Source organism: Watersipora subatra, chromosome 4, assembly GCF_963576615.1.
Source record: "Watersipora subatra chromosome 4, tzWatSuba1.1, whole genome shotgun sequence".
NCBI lineage: Eukaryota > Metazoa > Bryozoa > Gymnolaemata > Cheilostomatida > Watersiporidae > Watersipora > Watersipora subatra.
The window spans coordinates 25,628,570-25,649,760 of record NC_088711.1 but is presented as its reverse complement, the minus strand read 5'-3'; the positions used below and the strand labels follow the sequence as shown (position 1 = coordinate 25,649,760).

The 21,191-nt window shown below is 36.5% G+C and overlaps 4 protein-coding genes across 5 annotated transcripts in view; 2 read left to right on the top strand and 2 right to left on the bottom strand.

Annotated features, from left to right (window-relative positions):
- LOC137395167 (junctophilin-1-like) overlaps window positions 1-6,039 on the top strand; it is a 46,364-nt gene extending 40,325 nt beyond the window's left edge. The window contains exons 6-10 of the mRNA XM_068081994.1: window positions 225-451; window positions 592-710; window positions 3,215-3,480; window positions 4,042-4,797; window positions 5,461-6,039. Coding sequence (XP_067938095.1) covers window positions 225-451; window positions 592-710; window positions 3,215-3,480; window positions 4,042-4,797; window positions 5,461-5,550 — 1,458 coding nt within the window. The 3' untranslated portion in view covers window positions 5,551-6,039. The remainder of the gene's footprint in view (window positions 1-224; window positions 452-591; window positions 711-3,214; window positions 3,481-4,041; window positions 4,798-5,460) is intronic.
- On the bottom strand, window positions 746-2,510 carry LOC137392956 (trophinin-like). The gene is made up of 2 exons (XM_068079326.1): window positions 2,497-2,510; window positions 746-2,123 (listed from the first exon to the last, which is right to left on the bottom strand). Exons 1-2 carry the CDS (start codon window positions 2,508-2,510, stop codon window positions 746-748), a joined length of 1,392 nt encoding a protein of 463 aa, XP_067935427.1.
- Window positions 5,960-8,571, bottom strand: LOC137395168 (ADP-ribosylation factor-like protein 16). The gene is made up of 5 exons (XM_068081995.1): window positions 8,434-8,571; window positions 8,137-8,195; window positions 7,748-7,867; window positions 7,474-7,589; window positions 5,960-6,641 (listed from the first exon to the last, which is right to left on the bottom strand). The coding sequence occupies exons 1-5, from the start codon at window positions 8,492-8,494 to the stop codon at window positions 6,476-6,478; spliced, it is 522 nt and encodes a 173-aa protein (XP_067938096.1). The 5' UTR covers window positions 8,495-8,571; the 3' UTR covers window positions 5,960-6,475.
- A 494-nt stretch (window positions 8,572-9,065) lies between these two features.
- LOC137392727 (protein LLP homolog) lies at window positions 9,066-21,170 on the top strand. 2 transcript variants are annotated; one of them, XM_068079046.1, is made up of 3 exons: window positions 9,066-9,086; window positions 18,822-19,086; window positions 20,703-21,170. In XM_068079046.1, exons 2-3 carry the CDS (start codon window positions 18,840-18,842, stop codon window positions 20,864-20,866), a joined length of 411 nt encoding a protein of 136 aa, XP_067935147.1. In that variant the 5' UTR covers window positions 9,066-9,086; window positions 18,822-18,839; the 3' UTR covers window positions 20,867-21,170. The 2 variants fall into 2 exon arrangements, with proteins under 2 accessions (XP_067935147.1, XP_067935145.1); XM_068079044.1 differs by lacking the exon at window positions 9,066-9,086 and adding an exon at window positions 10,421-10,441.
- Window positions 21,171-21,191: the final 21 nt, after the last annotated feature.

Here is a 21,191-nt window from a genome sequence, read left to right as displayed (position 1 = left end):
TAATCTGCAGCATTTTGTCACATAAATTGTTTTCAATTTTACGCGTAATATTTTTGGGCATTAGAAAACTACTATTTAAAAGAATAACATATTTTAGCTAATTAAATAAAATGATAAAATTTTATTGAGATGACTTTTATTTAAAGTTAAATTTTACATTAAGATTTACTCAAATTGTGTTCAAATACAATTAGTATAGTTTTAGTAATCACTTCTGTCCACAGGGTGAATGGTACAACAATAAAAAATACGGCTACGGCTGCACGACCTTCAAAGATGACGGCAAAGAAGAAGGCAAATACAAGAACAACATTTTAATATCTTCTAGTAACAAGAACCGCCTAATGGTGCTACATAAAAGCAAGATTCGAGATCGCATAGACACTGCTGTCGCGGCAGCGCAGCGGGCTGCCCAGTTGGCTATGCAAAAAGCTGATATAGCTGTGTCTAGGTAAATAGAAACTGGTTATTGTTTTATAAAAACTTTTTGCCTTTTGTATATAATTGTTTTTGTTGCACAATATTGCAAAACTTCGGTTCCGAGATAGCTGACCTTGACCATTTAGCAGCAAGTGTACAAATGTATTTTAGGATGGCGAATGCGAGAGCCAAGTCTGAACAAGCCTTCCAGGCAGCTTCTACTGCCAAGCAAGATTCAGATGTTGCTCGACTCAGAGCTAAGGAAATAGACCCATCGTTCCACCAGCCAGGTATCTGTTCTACGAAAATATTCTGGCTAAAGTTTTTATATCATATCTAAAATGCTTTTATTAGAAGCAAAATATTTCTCTGAGATCACACACTTGTTAGAGATAACCCAATTGGTAAAGCTATGACGGAAGGTAAAAGTGCCACTGAACTCGCTAGAAGTGCCACCGAACCCGCTAGAAGTGCCACTTAACCCGCTAGAAGTGTCACCGAACCCGCTAGAAGTGCCACCGAACCCGCTAGAAGTGCCACTTAACCCGCTAGAAGTGTCACCGAACCCGCTAGAAGTGCCACCGAACCCGCTAGAAGTGCCACCGAACCCGCTAGAAGTGCCACCGAACCCGCTAGAAGTGCCACCGAACCCGCTAGAAGTGCCACCGAACCCGCTATAAGTGCTACGGAACCCGCTAGAAGTGCCACCAAACCCGCTAGAAGTGCAACCGAAACTGCTAGAAGTGCCACCGAACCCGCTAGAAGTGCCACCGAACTTGCTAGAAGTGTCACCAAATCCGCTAAAAGTTCCACCGAACCCGCTAGAAGTGCCACCGAACCTGCTAGAAGTGCCACCGAACCTGCTAGAAGTGCCACCGAGCCTGCTAGAAGTTCCACCGAACCCGCTAGAAGTGCCACCGAACCCGCTAGAAGTGCCACCGAACCCACTAGAAGTGCCACCGAACCCGCTAGAAGTGCCACCGAATCTGTTAGAAGTGCCACCGAACCTGCTAGAAGTGCCACCGAACCCGCTAGAAGTGCCACCGAACCCGCTAGAAGTGCCACCGAACCCGCTAGAAGTGCTACCGAACCCGCTAGAAGTGCCACCAAACCCGCTAGAAGTGCAACCGAAACTGCTAGAAGTGCCACCGAACCCGCTAGAAGTGCCACCGAACTTGCTAGAAGTGTCACCAAATCCGCTAAAAGTTCCACCGAACCCGCTAGAAGTGCCACCGAACTTGCTAGAAGTGTCACCGAATCCGCTAGAAGTGCCACCGAACCCGCTAGAAGTGCCACCGAACTTGCTAGAAGTGTCACCGAACCTGCTAGAAGTGCCACCGAACCCGCTAGAAGTGCCACTGAACCCGCTAGAAGTGTCACCGAACCTGCTAGAAGTGCCACCGAATCTGTTAGAAGTGCCACCGAACCTGCTAGAAGTGCCACCGAACCCGCTAGAAGTGCCACCGAACCTGATAGAAGTGCCACCGAATCTGTTAGAAGTGACACTGAACCCGCTAGAAGTGCCACCGAATCTGTTAGAAGTGCCACCGAACCTGCTAGAAGTGCCACCGAACTTGCTAGAAGTGCCACTGAACCTGCTAGAAGTGCCACCGAACCTGCTAGAAGTGCCACCGAACCTGCTAGAAGTTCCACCGAACCCGCTAGAAGTTCCACCGAACCCGCTAGAAGTGCCACCGAACCTGCTGCAGCAAATAATTGAATAAGGGAGACTGAGTCTTTCAGTCTAGATTTTTATTGTGGTGGTGATCAAAGCTGGAACTCTTGAAGCAGTGCATAATAAGGAGATGAATAGCTTTTAATATTTAATGCTATATTCTATGCAAAACATGATAAATATTGTGATGCCCTGTCGCAATACTGCTCTCATATGCTGCTCTATTGCATCTTACTCTGTATCCTGTCATCATAAACAGAAATAAAAATGTCAGCTACCAAGTACGTATATAAATTAACTCAAGACAATTTGATAAATAATTAACAAAACTTATCCTTTGCTTGTCTGTGAAAACAATTCAAGTTGCTTGTAAACAACTGATATTAGATATACTCTTTTACCATGTAAACTCCATGCACTACTCTTGATGCTTTTATAATAGTCTAAGAACCAGTATGTTCATCTGGGAAGTCGGACCCAACCTAATACCAACCTTCTATGAAAGACTGATTCTGGAAACAAAGCTAAATAAACATATAGTCAGTGTATAATGGACTGCCTGTTGTGTGATGAAAGTATGAACAAATAATTAAAATAAGGTTTCAAATGTCTTCCTAAACTTACTTGAAAAAAACGAAACTTTCAACTTTTAAAAAATGGTGGCGGAGCTGATCTGGTCAGCTTTATCTATGGTAACAAACAATCGAAGATCTCACTGAGGATCCGCTTACTGCTAAAAAGAGCAGATTACTTTTTTACTACAGAGAACCAGAATATTACTTTCACACATGAACTGTTTGTGATATTTTCTCCCCTGTCCGCCAGGCTTTAAAACATTGAGCATCTTACAAACAGATAAGAACAAAATTCTAATGTCATCCTTAACTCTGACACTTTTGAATTGATATTTTGAATTAGAACACTTGATACAGTTTACAGCCTATAAAAGTTACGCATAACCTATCAGTTTTAACGAATATATTATAGAAGTATTGCATACAATTCTAGCCCTCATTCTGCTAAATTGATCATCTCACTCGTTAATATAGAACACCAGTTTTAGTCATGATTTCTCTCTGCTACAACTGTTAGCTTTAATAAAGTTTGCTGTTGTTGTAGGAACACATATACTCAAAAAACAAATTTATCAGGAAGGCTCTCAGCCTGAACTGGGATTGATGAGAAGCCTTCAATATAATCCCAATATCCGAAGTCAGTCTGTCATAGACCGCCAACCCAACAGTAAGAATAGCTCACCCTCAAGTACTCCGCAGCAATTAAGAGCATACAACTCTCGAATGGCCTCAGATAGATCATCTGAATCCGTGCAGCAGTACAGCAAAAACAATGGGCATCTTCGCAATCACAGCAACCATATTGAAGAGGTTTGCATTAACGATCATACATTAACGATCATATATTAACCATCATATATTAACCATCATATATTAACCATCATATATTAACCATCATCTATTAACCATCATATATTAACCATCATATATTAACCATCTTATATTAACCGTCATATGTTAACCATTCTATATTAACCATTCTATATTGACCATCATGTATTAACCATCATGTATTAACCATCATATATTAACCATCATACATTAACCATCATATATTAACTATCATATATTAACCATCATATATTAACCATCATATATTAACCATCATATCTTATTCATCATATATATTAACCATCTTAACCACCAGTTTAGTTGCAATTTATTTATTTTTTTTACACGGCCTGATTTGCTTTTGTTAGAGAGTGAAATAAAGTAAGGATCAAATTAAATCATATTTGTTTATGGTTTACATATTGTTTGCATATAGTTTACATATACATGTAGGTGTAGCTTGTATGGTGGGCAGGAAATGCTTCTAAGTATAATCTTTGATAGCGTACTACAGTTTAAGATCACAATTTCATTTTATAGAAACAGAAACCTTCCTTACCGGCAGCAGCAGCGCCTCTCAGCTCTCCTCCAACAAAGTCGATACCAAGTCCTTCGGGCGCCTCTGACAGACCTTATAACCCACCCCCTCCAAAGCCAAGGCGACTTGAAATGAAAACCACGCTCGGCCAATTGATTAACCCCGAGGTGCTGTCAGACCACTTTGACCACTATGGTGCACCCTCATTGGCCAAGCCAGTCTATGACAGCAATCACAATAATCCTAGCAAATTTTCTGCTTCCTATATGCATAGCAAACCTCGAACACTGGACTCGGAATTGTCTCCCGCCGATGAAACACCAAGTGACGATGAGTTTGTAGAGGCACAGACAGACTTTGTACAAACCAGTTCGAAACCTCAAACCTCATCTGCAGCAAGAAAATCAAAAGGCAGCAAATTAAGCAAGTTTTCTCGAGATGATACATATCTGTGTTCAATAGAAAATGATGTGAGAAAAAGACTTAGCCACACTCAAGAACCGATTCGTACACAAGATGACATTGCACTAGGTTCTGTGGCTAAGGTACATCAATCTAGGCAAAACAATCTCTCTAAAGCAATAAACAAACAGATGGGAAGTTTGCCTGACATTACGATGCTAAAAGACCTCACTTCCATGCCCAAAGAAGACCTGATGAAACTGAGTGCTGAAAGGAGGGAGGAGATAAAACGGTTGTTAGAAGAACAAGAAAGAAGAAACGCTGGAGACATTTCTGTACTCGCTGGCGATGTAAAGGTACATTTTAATACAACTAGAGTTTTAAACTAGAAGAAGTCATTAGAAGCATGATAAAATCATTGGCAGCATACTTTGTGTTAACTCTAAAGTACTGTTGCGCTCAATCATCATTTTTCAAACGACAATTTAGTTAAAAGCTCCGTTGACATCTACCTCTTTGCCAATTTTTAGCTTACAAGCCAAACTGAAATTTCTAAAATGAGATTGACTTGCCCAGGTGCTGCCAACAGATGTTTTAGTTTAGATTCATATTTTTCTATATAAAGTAAATTGCTGATATATTGAGCAGGTGCTTGTAAGTTGTGCTCCTAGCAACAATCCCTGGTAAAACTATATATATGCCATGACCAAGTAAACCTAGTTTCCATGACAACAAATTACTAGAACCATTGTTTATTGTGGTTTTTTCAGTTCTCTAAAGCTAAAATGCTATTTTGTCAAGTTAAATGGGAAGTGTCTGTCACTATAGGAACGCTCATAATACATTCAGAAACTACAATAGCCTTTTCCTTTATAACAATTTTATACAATTTAATTTTTACTTCACCAAAATCGATAAGGTTATGTTACGTAGGTAGGTTGTTTGCACTAGATGATAAGATTTTCATGACAGGAAAGATTAAAAACCAAATTCATCATCATGTGCCGTGTTTTTTACAGAAATGGCTGGCTCAGAGGCAGCTGATGATGTTTGTGGTCGCAGTGAATGCAACTCTTGCGAGTGTGGTTTTCAACATGCTCGGAGGCTGACTGTAGCTCAGCCTTGACCTCACGGAAGAATTTATGACCATGACCAAACATTTAAGCAGTCATGCTCTGCAATACACTTTGCAATATTTTCATGTAAGATTAAATTGGTGAAAGGCTAGACTCTAGCAAGTGATGTCTGTTTTCCTCGGGTGCTTTCCCTCAAGTCCTCTATTTTTGTTCCTCAACATATCTTCTGCATTCAACCTTTTACCAGTGTTATTTCTAGCGTGAACCTTATAGGAAATATTTCCTCTCGTGTATTATCTGCAATGTAATGGTTTTGTGCATCGGCATATTCGGTTTACATAAAATGAAGTGCTTAAGGGTTATGATTCCTTGTATATTACAGTAAATATAGGAAGACAAGACAGTTGATCAGTGCAGGTAACAAAAGATTCACTAAGAGATATATGCATATTGATTACTTTTTATTTCCCAATGAGCTTATGACAACAAATCTATTCTATGAAATATATTTTTAAAATGTTATCACAATGTTGTAACATTTTAAAAAAACCTGATACATCGCACAAAAAATGATGTTCTAGAAAAATCTTTAGGCAATTCTATTTAGAACACTGAGAGCAGTAACGTAGATGTTCAAAGCATCACTTAGGAAATATCTATGCCAATTTCCTGCGAGGAGAGACTCTGAAATTGCTTTTGCTTAAATGTTCTTGCAGCTATTAATCAGCTAGCTATTTCCATGGAAATGACGTCTGCGCTGTCATACATGCAGACAGTGCGCACACTACAGACACCTTCATGCATGTCTGATGTTTCTTCATTTAGTTGCCACCGGATGCAGGGCTAGTTCACATGCACTGATGAGGTTAATCAACCATGAGTGTAATCATAGCTCAATTGGGGGATTCATCAAAAGATGCATTAATTCGAAGCATTCCCGTTTCAAGTGGGAATGGGGTCACGAAAAAGTCACTTGCTGTATCCACCCAGCTATGTCAGCTAATCCTTTACCAGTGATACTGCTGCAGTTGAGTGTCTGTATACTTTGCTTAGCGTGTTTTGCAATCAGCTCCAGATCTAGAATGTTCTTTATGAAGCCATCTGTCATGCAGTTCTCACAATCTCTGTAACATGGAGAGAAATCTTTTGCACAACTAGCAATTTCCTTGAAAGATCCTGCTTGTACAAAGTGCAGACTGGCTGCATGATGTGACGCATGGATACATTCATATGCAGCCACAATATATCAGAATATGGGTTGTGGACTTAGGGTGGCTGCCAGTTCTACCCCAATTCATGACAGTTTCTGATGGTAAAAGTTGACACTTCGTACTCACATCTATCCAATTGCACAGACTTGAAAAGATTTCAGTCTTAGTGTTAATTTATTGAGTGTTCAACATAAACTGCTACCAATACAACATCAGATGTTTGAGCGCTGGACCAAATCTGCTCTTCTTATAGTCTGTCAGAACCCCTATGAGACCGGAATGTGATGTCATCTTATTGGGTTTGAACAAAGTTAGAGTAAAGTGCACAGATCGTCAAGTGCATTTCATATAAGTTTGGAACTGAATCGTTTTTAAAGACAAAAAGCAACACCAATTTGAAAAAGGTTATCTTATGATAATTTCGTTCATGTAGTGCGCATAACAATAATATTTTGAATTTAAAAAAAATTGAAACTGGTCATTTGATTTTAAAGATATGCATATGATGCAACACAACTAAAAAATTATAGTGGTTTGACATAAACTAGCAACAGTTTAATAAAACTGGTACATGGGGATACCCTAATTATAGTATCTACCATAAAGTAAGCTATAGGCGTACTTTGCAAACAAATAAGCAAATTTTGGTAAAACAGACATAAGCATTCATGACTGCTAAGAATAGGAATGACAAACCTCCAAGTGAAACGCGGCTTATGATTATGGTTGCAACTGTACAACTTACATTTTATTCCAAACAATTAGGAAAGGAACTTCCTTCAATTCCTCCCTAGTCAGCATATCCATGAGAAGGATAAAGCATGCAGAGAGTTGGAGAGAACCATTCTTGTTAGCAAGAAACTGTGAAAAAATTCCAATAATTTTGAGCTCCTGCTATTTGAAGAAAACGATAATACACTTGTAGTTCAATGAACATCAGAAACAATATATATATATATATATATATATATATATATATATATATATATATATATATATATATATATATACTAACTTACTATGATGGCGTTTGATTCTTTATAGTATTTCTTCCATATTGGAGCCATGCTTCCACCAAGTTCTCGCATTTCCACTGTATCTTTTCTTGAAAAGTGAAGCGTTGTCATGTTCGTTCCTACCTAAAATAAATTGAGGAAATTCATTTACACAAACATTAATGTAATGCAGTTTTAAAGAAAACTTTCATTTGCATCAAGTAGAAAAAACATTCAGTAAAACGTAGCAACCAACACAACAATAAGCATTTATAGTATACTTAGCATGTCTGAATATGCCCTTAGCATGCTTGAGCAATTTTCCTTTGGAGATTCTATCAATATAAAGCAAATAACACTTATAAAAGAGTAATTTATTGCATTTATTTTCTTTTCATGCTGGGCCAACTTACCGTTGGAACAGTCGGTTGCAGGTCAGCTTCACAAACTACATGCCCGGTAGACAAGTATTCTAAAACATTAATTTTAAAGTTTTTATAATGGTATTATAGTAATGGTATTTTATCGTCAGTGACCATTAATCAACTATCCTTACTACATTCACACTTATTTTTAACATACATCATTAAAAATTACGCTGCTGTTGTTTTTTTTAAAAAAGAGTAGCACAATACTAAATGTCTATAAACAATGATCAACAAAAATATTAAAACATTTATAATCATAATTCAGTCGACGGTGAAAATTACCTTGCAGCTGTTTAGAAAAGCGCGTTTTTCCTGACCCACTGGGCCCAACTAATAGAAGCATTTAGATAACAATGTTTTTTTTTAAATTAAAACGAAGCTAGTTATATTTTTAACAACTATACGATATTTGAAACAAAACGACTCATTGTTTACATCTCCAAGGAAAAGCTCATCAACGCTGTTCGGATATATCGCCGTATTGCCAGCTGGCGAAGAAAGATAGGCGAGTCGTTTTAGACCAGCAAATTTTAAAACGAATCCGACAAGAAAAGCAAACAACTCACATCAGAAATGGTAAAACAAGGTGCTTGGTCAAAGCAATTTTCGTAGTGTAGTTGAATATTTGTTGTGCAAAAATTAACGTAATTGTAAAATTTAAAATAAATAATTACAGTGAAAATAAAAATAGCATAAAATCATAATAAGCTTTGTAACGGAACTTGTCAACACCCATGTAGCAATATTTTAGCTTTTGGTTAGTCATCTAGTTAATCATAAGTTCTTTGACCATTTGTCGGCGAAAATCTTTCTAAGCGAGCCGATTTATACATTCACGGGTTTTTGTCGCTTTACTTATGTTGGTAGCACGTGGTATATATATCTAGCATAAAAAATATTGTAAGCTTCGAAAGATCGTCAAATGTTGCGTTGTTGTACCGATGAATATTTACTAGTAGCCAAAATTATACATAAACACCGCTAATAATTGCTCTAGAACTTATCTACTTTGCTCTCGTGTAAAATGTAGCCTAGGCTTACGAATAGGTATCAAATATAAGACAAGCATTTTTACATATAACAATTTATATACTAGACAGTTAATACATCGGTATAACCTATCTGAATTGCACCATATGGCATATGTTCGAATTATTGAGCATTGTTATGTGTGGTTTTGGAGAAATTATGTTATGCATAACTAATCCGAGTTCACACACAACATCGGTGTTGAATTTGCTTTGTCATATTATTCTATTTTGACTATGTTTAGTTTGTGCACTTTTGCTTAGCTTGTGGGAACTGGTTCAGGTACAGGTTACTGGTTCAGGTACACGTGAAGGTGTTAAGCTGTTGTAAGCAATGCTAGTATCTACCAGTCAAACTTACTTTTTTATTCGATAAATCAAACAATGAAATGCACAACTAACAAAATTCTAAACAATAATATTAATGACAAACAATTAGAAGAGTTAATAAAAATTACATCCTTACTCGAACCGTCGTCTATGCTTGTTGATCAGTCCTGTATACCTGTGAGTTTCGACAGTCTAACGAGAGTCGTGAGAGGCCATATGTAGAGTGTCAGCAGTTGAGATAGTGGTGTAGAAGAGGCTCAGCTGATGAAAGAGACGGAGGCTCCATCGGTAGAGAAGCGAGAGAGAGGCTCCTCAGCAGGCAGATGGGAAAGTGTCCAAGGAGGCCCTCGGGAAGAGAGAGCCAGACCTCAAGCTGGAGCCGGAGATAGAGATGGGGATAGAGATGCTGAGTCATTGGAGCTGTTCTCTTTTATAGATGTCTGGCATGTGGGACGGTTAGCCTGTGGGTGTAGGTTGAGTGTTAAGGTTCAATGCTTTTTATCAGGCGTGTGAAGATATCTTGTTTGCGTAAGTCTTCAGCTGGTGCACGTGATGTCGGCGTGTAGGGTGGAGCTCGTGACTTACTCCTGGTATCTAGGTCATGTTTGACAGGAATGGCAGATCTGTATGTGACTCATTTGACTCGTCTGTAATGTTTCTTTGGTGGCTTTTTGATGATGGTGGTTGGTAAGTTTAATTGCTTCGACTTCCCTTTGGCATGTTCTCCATCTGGTGTTGATGCAGTTTCTATGATTGATTCTTCCAATTCTGACGTTCATAATTTGCTTTTGACGTTTCCAATTAGCGAATTATTTGATTTCTTTTAGACGTCTTGCTGTTTGTAGGTATTATATGCTTATCCTGTGGTTTGGCTACATTCCCTGTTGATATCTTGTTTTCGCAGTATCTCCATACAACAGCAGACACTTATGGTACATTTTTAATGTTGGGAAACTACACTGTTTTTAAACCAAAAATGCTCATCGTCAACGGCTTTGTTATGGGTGAAAATGGAGAAATTATGTTATGCATAACTACCCGAATCCACACACAATATCAGTGTTGAATTTGCTTTGTCATTTCATTCTATTCGGACTATGTTCAGTTTGTGCACTTTTGCTTTATCATGTGGGAACTAACTTGATTATTACTAGTTCAGGTACAAGTGAAGGGATTACACTATTGTAAGCAATACTGATATTTATCAGTTGAAGGTACTTTTTTATTCTATAAGTTAAACAATTAAAATACACAACTAACAAAATTCTAAACAATAATACTAATGACAAAAGGTTAAAATAGCTAATAAAAGCTACACCCTTACTCGAATGGTCGTCCATGTTTGCTTGCTCGGTTCTACGGCTGCGAGTTTCAACAGTCAAACGAAAGTCATGGCAGTCATTATATATAGAAGCTTGATAGTTGAGATAAGAAAGTAGAAGAGGATCAGCTGATGGAGAAGTAGGCTCCATAGGTAGAGAAAGGATAGAGGCTCCAGAGGCAGAGGGGTGAGAGAGAGGCTCCAGAGGCTGAAGAACGCGCCTCAGCAGGCAGAGGGAGACTCGAGAAAGAGATAGATCGATCAGCTAAGTCGTTAGAGCTGTTCTCTTTTATAGATGTCTCTGCTAGCCTGTGAGAAGGTGTTTAGACGCTCAGGTTCTGTTCTTTATGTTGAAGAGGGTTAGCAATTGAGTGAAGTTGTCTTAAAGGTTGACTTGCAACAAAATTCACATTGCAGTTATTTGGTATCAAAAGATTCACCATGTCTTACTCTGTTGTGTTGTAGGTGCCAAATGTGTGGAAAAGTGATTACAAGCTCTTAAAATCTCAAAAACGAAAAGCCGCCGTAGATTGGAATCTCTTTATTTTTCTGACGTAGTCATGATTGTTTGGTATTGTCTTGTCACGTGATGTTCTTACGTGAATTGAAAGGCCAATAAAACGCTCAATATAAACTTATCGTAGCACTAGTTTATGACAAACACTTCGGGTTTTACCGAAGACCCCGTATCAAATATAGATGCTCGCTACTTAACAGTTTTGTTTCGGCCTGGTCTAATCGGCAAGTCGTAATCTGATCATGTGACCCAATACTTCGCAAATAATTTCTGCAGCACTTTTCGATTATCACAGGTGACCAACAAGCTCGTCATAATTATCAGACAATGATATGTACTCCTTCGAGGTAAGGTTAAAAAATTAAATGAATTTTTACAGTAAGTTATAAGATATCACTGCTAAAAGTAACAGCATTACAATGAAGACAAAATAGAATAGACGCGTAAGAACAATAGACATGGTTTTATTGAATGCGTTAAGTATATTTGAAAATATTTCGACGAATGAGATTGCATGAAAGTGTAAACAGAAACCATCTACCACAGCTACGTCACATTTGAGCCGTTTTGGAAAGAGAATCCAAACTGCGGCGGTCTCGTGTGGCTGCGATTTACTGTTCGGTTTTTAGCTTTTAAGAGCTTGTATTCACATTCCCACATATTTGGCACCTACAACACAACAGAGTAAGACATGGTGAATCTTTTGATACCAAATAACTGTAATGTGAATTTTGTTGCAAGTCAACCTTTAAGTACGTCATGAGAGTATAATGATTGGAAATGATGACCAACTCCAATTGTCTTGGTCGTGTCTAGTACAGGACTGATATCTTTTAATACTTTTCTGCTATGTCGATTGATGACTCTTTCCTTATGGATTTCTTCCGAATGCGATTTCTAAGCTGCTTGTGCATGAGTATATGATGACTGTCTTTATTGCTGGTTCTCTAATGTATTAGATGTTATGTTCGTTGTAATATTGTGTATGTCTCCGGTGTTTAGAGGTTTCTCCATTATTCTATCTGCTTTTTCTATACAACAGCTTTAACAAAACTAGAGTCTGAAAGTAAATTGTTTTGGATCGTGACTCAAACAAACAGCGAATGATCGCAGCCAAGTGAGATTTAATGTGGCGTCTACAACTGGGACTTTCTTGTGCGCGCAAACATTCAGTTGATATTTGGTGTACTGATTGAGAAAGAACTCAACTTATACTTCAAATCCTATTGCATGCCAAGCCAAAACTTTTATCAAATGATTTAGACACAACATAATTACTAGGGGACTACGATATGACATATCTCATTGTTGTAAAAAGCTAAAGTGCCTTATAAGCGTAAAAAAATCTGCTGTCAAAATGTTTTATTAAATTCTGAGAACAAGCTGTGTAATTGTCAGACTTAGTACAGTGAAAATCTATTGATTTGGTACAGTAATTTGTTCGAATCTAATACATGAATTGATAGTCGTTCATCACGCTGTAAAACTGCGCTCATTTAGAGGTTCGTTATATGTAACTAAGTGGGATACTATAATGGTCTGTCTTATGTCATTTAACCGATTCACAACAACGATTCATTGCTGTTGGCAGTGCCAAACATGAAGTTCTTTGCCTAAGCTCTGTTGTATCCCAAACTGAAAATGATAATTGTATATAGCTGTTCTTCTGTTTAATGATTATTGCAAAATAAAGTCTCGTGTAACTTTTTAGTCATTAAAAACAGTCCTGCCTTGTTTACCTATTGAATAGAACTCATCTGTACAAGACATGCCACTTAATTATAAAAGCGGAGACATAAGAATGGTTCACTATAATGCAGTTTGCTTCATATGTAATATAATACCAATTTCATCATAGCTGCAGACAATTATAATAAACCAAATAAAATTTTCCTTTGTGTCAAATGAAAATAACCATGAAGTGTTAAGGTGTTCATATGTGGAGCTCATGAACATACCATTAACAAATGTTGTTATAGTGTCCAATCGTATAAACCAATACACAAACTTCCTCCGGGAGTTGTTAACTAAGGCCAGTGTATGAGCAGATTACAAAATAACTAGTAGTCAAGTCAGATGTTTATGTTGTATAAAAACTGCATTACATTTGACTGCTATGAACCAGCGAAGCATATATTTTGCTCCAAGCTTTGGTCTATATCAAGGCATAAGGTCGCATATATTTCATCTCTTTAAGACCATCTCTTTGTATTTCATTCACTACTTTCCTTAAAGCACATAAATTATATAATTTTTTATTATATAGTTCAATACATCAGAGTCTTGGCTTTCGAATGAGCCTATATTCAATACACAAAGAATAATAGAACTATGAAAAACAGTGTGTCAAAAGTATGTCCTGCAATAAAAAAACACTTGGTTGCGGTTCCCACAATGTGATGTCATAATTATTATTTAGCCTTAGGTAGTCGATCCCTTTTGCTGCCATTGAGGCTGTGCTTTTCTTTGACAATCAGTGCTGTTAAACCCAGAGAGCGCTAATAATAAACTAGGATTCTAGATAATCAACAATGCCCAGGGATCGTGCTAATGCCCTACCAATACAAACGCATGTTCTGGGTTAATTAATTATGCTTCAATAAATATACTGTCGTTGTTAAAGGTAATGAAATCACATCGAATAAATTGTGACCTGAAGTTGCGTGGCCCTAGGATTATATGTCAATCGCAGTTTCGTGAGATCATGCAATGCTTGAAATTAATTAGTCTCAGTCGTGCTCCTCAACATCACAATAAAAAAAGAGGGCTAGTGCATAGTATCATCGGGAAAACATAATATGATGCTTGGAATCTGAGTTATTTATCATAGAAATAATCTGTACATGGAGAGCTAATGACACTGATTCCTTTGTCATCTTCATTGGTTCTCTGGAGTTGTCCTACCTTCGCTTGCCACTAGCGTCATTATCGTAGTTGATAAATATAAGCGGTAAGTAATAAAATAAGCGGTAAGAGCACACAACACCGAATATGAAAATTGTGACATTACAATTTTCGAGCCTATACCATTGAACATTTCTGTGGTAGAACTTTGGGAAAATCCTATAAACACCAACCAATGTCTGTCTCACCATATCAAACAATGGCTCATTCAAAAGCCAAGACTCTGATGTATTGAAATATATGATAAAAAAATTATGTAATTTATTATTTATGTGCTTCAACGTAAAATGGACACAAGATTCTGGACAAAGATTTCATCTCTTTAAGACCATCTCTTCGTATTTCATTCACTACTTTCCTTAATGTAAAGTAAACACAAGATTCTGTCTATTATATTGTGACTCTTCGAAAGCGAAAGTAACATTGTTTTAAAAAATCCCATTGCCATAGCACATATTTTGCCATAACCCATAGACAATGAATGTCATAGCCTCACTTTTTCTATGTTTACAGGCGCTACTGTAATTTACAGATTAACTGAAACTGAACGAATTTAATGAATAATGACAGTAGATAACATTACAAGTTGGAGTTCTAATAATATTTTTGTTTAATTTTAACTAAATAGTGTTCTATCCATTTTTACATTTACAACAAAAAAATCACATTGTTAAAATATTAACCAGAAGTAACTGTCATTTAATATAGTTGTTAATGTTGTTAGTTGCTAATATGTATATTAAATTTGTTCAATGTTTCAGCTAGAATATTTCAAACATTGATCACAATTTTTATTCAGGAAAGTAGAGAATGCAATAAGATTTAGAAAGAGGACTTGAAAATAGCTGTTGCTTATCAGCAATTTTCAAAAGGCAGCGATTTTATAGCCACTGCTTAAACCCACAAAGAAACGATTTTGCTGGCTGTTAAACAAACAAATTGTTACTGCAATTATAATGATATTAATGATCAGTAGAGCTGGATCCTAATAAATTAATATGAATACAGTAGACGCTTCTATAATGTATACCTCCTATATTGTAAATTCCAAAAAACGTAAATAATTTATGTGAAGTTTCTGCTTCGTACTACGTAAAACATTCTCTATAACTTAAAATTGTCAAGTCAGGTGAGTTTTCAAATTCTATTTGAATTGTAATCTATCTCGACGCACTTGCGAAAGAAAATACTGTGTGCGTATAGCGTTATATCTATTATATATACAACTTCCTTGACATTCTAGTTCGTCGTGATAGTTCGTCGGGTGTGTTGACAAAACAAGACAGGTAGCTGCGCAATTGTTCATAAATACTTAATGGCGATCGATTGGTGCAGGTGTTACGGTGGTCGGTCCACCAATCTTGGAAGTTGGAGTGTCGCCAAAAGTTCTCTTTTATCCTAACCTTGACCCCTGAATACAGATAGATGATGAACCATTAGTACTGCTTTTTATAGTAAAAATATTTTGTTGTTTTGGTTTATTGTGGACATAAAATATTTGTTATTAGCTTTACTTTGCAGAATAAACTTGGCTGTTTAGAAAAATAAGCAAATCATAAATAAATGTCAAAGATGTCCGCTCATCAACTTTTTGCAAAATTACCGCAATCATGGTCTACAAAACCAGTGAGATTGATCAGAAGAAGGAGAAAAGTTGCTTATGCAAACTAATAAAACTGCAGTTACAGGAGAGTCTACAAATTAAAAAGTTATGTGAAGTTTTTTTTCACTAAACTCACCCCTTTGTATGGCCAAAGGGGTGAGTTTGGAAAGATCTTAGAACGGATTAGACATTTTACATGTATTTTACTGTTTTTATAACGTAAAATCCCCCTAATGTAAACGTTCGTGGAATGAATTATTTACATTGTAGGAACCCCTACTTTTAGTGCTAGCTCCATTTTTTGTTGTTGCTAGTTCTGGAAATATAATATGTGCTTATAATAGGCATAAAGTAGGAGTGTGTTCTTTTTGATGAATCTGAAAATGTAACCACCTAAAATTTAACCCAGCTAACTGGTATTGTTTGTTCAGTTGATGAAGTTTCATCTTGTTTTTTTCTGGTCATTGAAGCACAATGCTGTACATTTTTATCTGCTTGAACTAGTTTATCTAGGATGTTGCACCGATGCAGGCTCGTGACTTTAGTCTGACATAGAACGGGCTTCAAGATGTATATGTTTGAGTTAATAAAATGTTATATTATACATCAGCACTATTGTATTCTACCTATATATTAAATATATAGTGATAATGAATAAATGGTGGATCATAAATAATACATTAAAATGATATTGTAACTATGCGACTAACTTTTTTTAATTGTTCAAGTAGAAAATCTAGGATGTGTTGTTGAAGCGCTAGTGTTGTATGTACAAGTCTCTAGAACTATGGTTAGGGTGACGATAAGAAGTGCATTTAGTCATAATCAATCTAAAGGTCTGGCCACACGTAACGAATTATTCGTTCAATCTGACCGAATCCACGAATTTCACAGAATTCACAGATTTATTCTGCCGAATATCATAGATTCGTCTGAGCTGTGCATGCACACCGAATTCGTTAACGAAACGTTTTTAATGGGCTAACCAATTTTTTTTAGCGAGCACGGTTCTAGTAGCTTTGACAAGTGGTATAGTCCAAAACACGTACGATGACCCACAATAAAAGTATCACCGCGATATGACTTGATACATACGATGCAACGGGCTATATGCGCTATTGTTGGTTCTCTCTCGTTGGTTCACCATGACAGGAACTTCTCATCGTGTATCCAGAATTTTCTTTTAGATGTTTTAGAAGCTATGAATTATTTCTTTTTCAATAATAATAATTTGTTTTTATGCAGCAAAAGCTCCGTCGCAAAAACAGTCGCTATCTCTAGCGCATATAGGCAGTTGCATCGTATGTATCAAGTCATATCGCGGTGATACTTTTATTGTGTGTTGTCGTACGTGTCTTGGACTATAGCACTTGTCAAAGCTACTATAATCGTGCTCGCTAAAAAAATTGGTTAGCCAATTAAACGCGTTTCGGTAACGAATTCGGTGTGCATGCACAGCTCAGACGAATCTATGATATTCGGTAGAATAAATCTGTGAATTCTGTGAAATTCGTGGATTCGGTCAGATTGAACGAATAATTCGTTACGTGTGGCCGGACCTTTATGCTTCATAGGAGCTCTTACACGAATGGTCAAACTGTATATCGCATAACGTATCAAATTGTTTCATGTAAGGCAATATAACTATAAAACTTTTAAATACACATTATTTTTGCAATCTACAAATTGTTAAAACTTTTGTACTCGAATAAAATGTGTATATAATGTTGTTAGCTGGAACCCTTATGCCATCGACAAATAATTAGGAAATTATGCTTCTTAATTTGGATTGGTGCATGCAGGATCCATGAGCATGATAGTCTTACATATAAATTTACTGAGTACTACATCATCAGCTTTCAATTGAGTTTAATTTTAATTAATTTTTGGGTTTGCTAGATGTGGCAGCCAGTTTAATCAGATGAGTATAAAACATGAGAACTTGGAGACTTTAAAAAAAGTCTAAACTTACAAATGTAATTAGTGCCATATATAAAGTAAATGCACAGAACAAACATGGAAATACTTTAATGGATTGTGTTTTGATTCAGAATGACTGAATGTTAGGTTATAATCGAAGAATCCACTTATAAAAAAGCCTAAAGGTTTTAACTGTTACAAGAATGTTTTAAACCATTTTGATATGAAAGCTGGCTACTGCCTTTCTCAGGCCTCAGCTCTATGTCCAGACTTGCACTCCTATTTTGCTAACTAATGCTGTAATATAAAAGCAATTATGGATCGAATTATGTTTTTGTTATCTCCACAGACCACTGTAACAAGATCTTATAACTCTATAATCTTTATGAAAGATTCCATTTGTGTGTGATCGAAAAGGGAGAAGTATTAAATGAGCTTTACATTGTGTATCTAATAAATAGCCTGTACTGTTTTATACGGAATGGGACTTTTTGGAGCCCACATTCTGTCGCAGGACTTTTTTGTTGACGATTTCTGGTACAGGACTTTTTTACACAGGTTACAAGCTCAGAATTTATCCGTTGTTGTGACTTATTGCTCAACAAATGCTTGCTCTCTGTAAAAATCAAAATCATCTTAGTCCCCTTCAGTTCAGCTACCATAGAACTAGATAACTTATGGATGGCATCATTATACAAATTCTAAAATTAAGTTGAGAGAATTTCGAAACTAGGAAGTTGATGTTTTTCACAAATTTGAATCCGGTTGTAATTGCATTGAACTTTAATACAAGCGGTGAATTTAGGTCTTTCTGAACATTTTAATCATCTAGATAATGATGAGGCGTGTTGATTGGCCATCTAGATAATGATGAGGCGTGTTGATTGGCCAAGGCTAAAACAAAAGCTGCAAGCTTATTATAAACTACAGCTGTAGCATTTAGCATTACTTTCATGATCGTCAGTTCTTGAAAATTGTCTGTCCTTGCAGATTATTAATAGAAATGTGCAGTGTCATTACAGAAAATATGTACTTATTGCGTTATAGGTTCCTAATAAATTTATAATGGCCAAAAGTGGACGAAGTAAAATTAAAAGAGCCAACCGTGCGTTAAAACGGGAGAAGAATTCGAAGAAAGAATTAGCCAAATTGGAGAAGATGGTACAGCAAGTGAAAGAAGGTATAGCACCAAAACCTGAGAAAGTATACACAGTGCTTGGTGCACCGACTACCGATTCTTCTACGGTTCAAGTTGAGGAAATGATAGTTGATGGAGAACAGCCTACTTTGAAGGCGGCTGATGCAGATGAAGGTAAATATCAGTGGTTTTTTAAACAAATGTTTAGGCACTTGAGTGAAAGCAAAGGCAACTATATTTGAATGCTATTTTAAATGCTTACATTGCAATGATTTTTACCACCAGTCACATGAGTTCGCTAATCTTATTAAAATATGGCTTGTTAATAACCAAACCTGATGTGAACTTATTTCTCAGAAGGAATAAGTTGACATCAGGTTTGGTTATTGACAAACCTCGGAAGAACTATGTTGCCATGAGGTTTGGTTATTAACAAACTTCAGAAGGAATAAGTTCACATCAGGTTTGGTTATTAACAAAGCCTGTCGGTTTGGAAATAGCTGCTTGAAAATCTAATAACAATATTTTGTATATTGCTATTATGTACAGGTAATAATTCAAATAATCCATTGTAAGTTAAAAAATGTACAGCAGCGTATAACGTTGCATGTAATAATACATAGCCAAACAACAGGTGGTCAACCATAATCTATGATGCGAGGCATAGGTTTGTGCATAAGTGATTAGCCTTATCGTCTTATGGAGGTGAAATGGCTTTACTTGATCTTGTTCAAGGCCATCAAAATGGAAACAGCCGTACCAATATATCAATCAAGCAAATACTAACTCCCGAGGTTGAGATAACTTAGCAATTTTGGATAAGTTGTAATCTTACACTTTGATATTTTTGGGTGAGTTTGATTCTCTCTTTATACTGCTTACATATGTATTGCCTGTCGATTTGGAGGTAGCATTTTAAATTGCTGCTTTCAGTTAAAAAAATATAAACAGATCGTTGAATGTACAAGCATAGTATATGTAGGTATATAATCCAGAAGAGTTTGAAGCATTCGACTAGGCTCTCTCTCCCACCATTTGTTTATTTAAAAATAGCACAAGTTAGCAATATAATTGAACTTTGTCATATTTAAGACTTTTCATTCATGCCACATTGATTAGTTGTTCGATAATTTTTTAACTGGTATCTCACAACGAATGGCAGATGTATTTACCAAATTCATGCTAAAATTACCATAAAATGCATTTTAATTATAAAAGAATTACCTGATTGTTATACCTCTTTGTTATTAATGTCATTGAACAATGTTGTTATATTTAAGGTTTACATATAATTTCTGTTGCTATTTGTTTTTTATTTCAGATAGCTTGTTCTATTTGACCCATATTTTGAATAGAGTTGTTGTTTCATGTTCATTATGACATAGTCTTCTGTGTGTAAGCCTGTCATCACTCATAGTTGACCAACCAGCAATCCTTTTCGACGTGTGCTTGCTTGACCCAGAGAGACACAAGGGATAACTGCATCACTCCAATTTATGACAGAAGGGTAGCGCATTCCAATTTTGATAACATGGTTTGTGCAGGATCAGTAAATCAACACAGCTTCCCAGTTTCTACTTATTGAGCCTGATGAGATATTGTTATTAATGTAAAACAGTAAACATTAAATTTTGGTAGGATACCGGATATTAAAAATACTTAAAAGCTTGCCATTTCCTATTGCAACACTGTGATTCGACCCTGTGTGACCGTAAGCATTAGTCATGCAATACCGCTATTTGTTTAATTATATTACATCTGGCAACCTACATCTGACTACTTTGTTTTAGAGCAAGAAGAGCTGCCGATGGGAGTGGGTTCACGAACAGACAGCGGGAGTTTTCCTGTCTGGATGAACAAGCGAGCGATAAAACGTGCAAAAGGAGCAGAAAAGAAAAAGGCAAAACAGAAAAGAAAAGGCAAGCGAGCCGGCTCTAAACCTTGGAGAAAATAACAGCTTTTTAACAAATAACTTTACTAGTTTGTGATGTTTAAAATGCTGTTCGAACAGCGGCAAACATTACATTATGCACTTGAAGTATTTTACCACTCTATTGATGCATTGAAGCAGGGCTTTCCTGGCAAAGCACTAAATGTAACAGTCATTCAGTCAAGGTTGTCATGTGAGATGAGGACAGTCTTGGAGTTGCAACCTTTTTGCCAAATGTGCAGAAATTGCTTAACCACATGCCCATTCATTTTAATACCATTCACCTTTGTTTTGCGTAACAATATACATGTATAACTACATAAGCAAATATTGTATGAAAATGTATTTA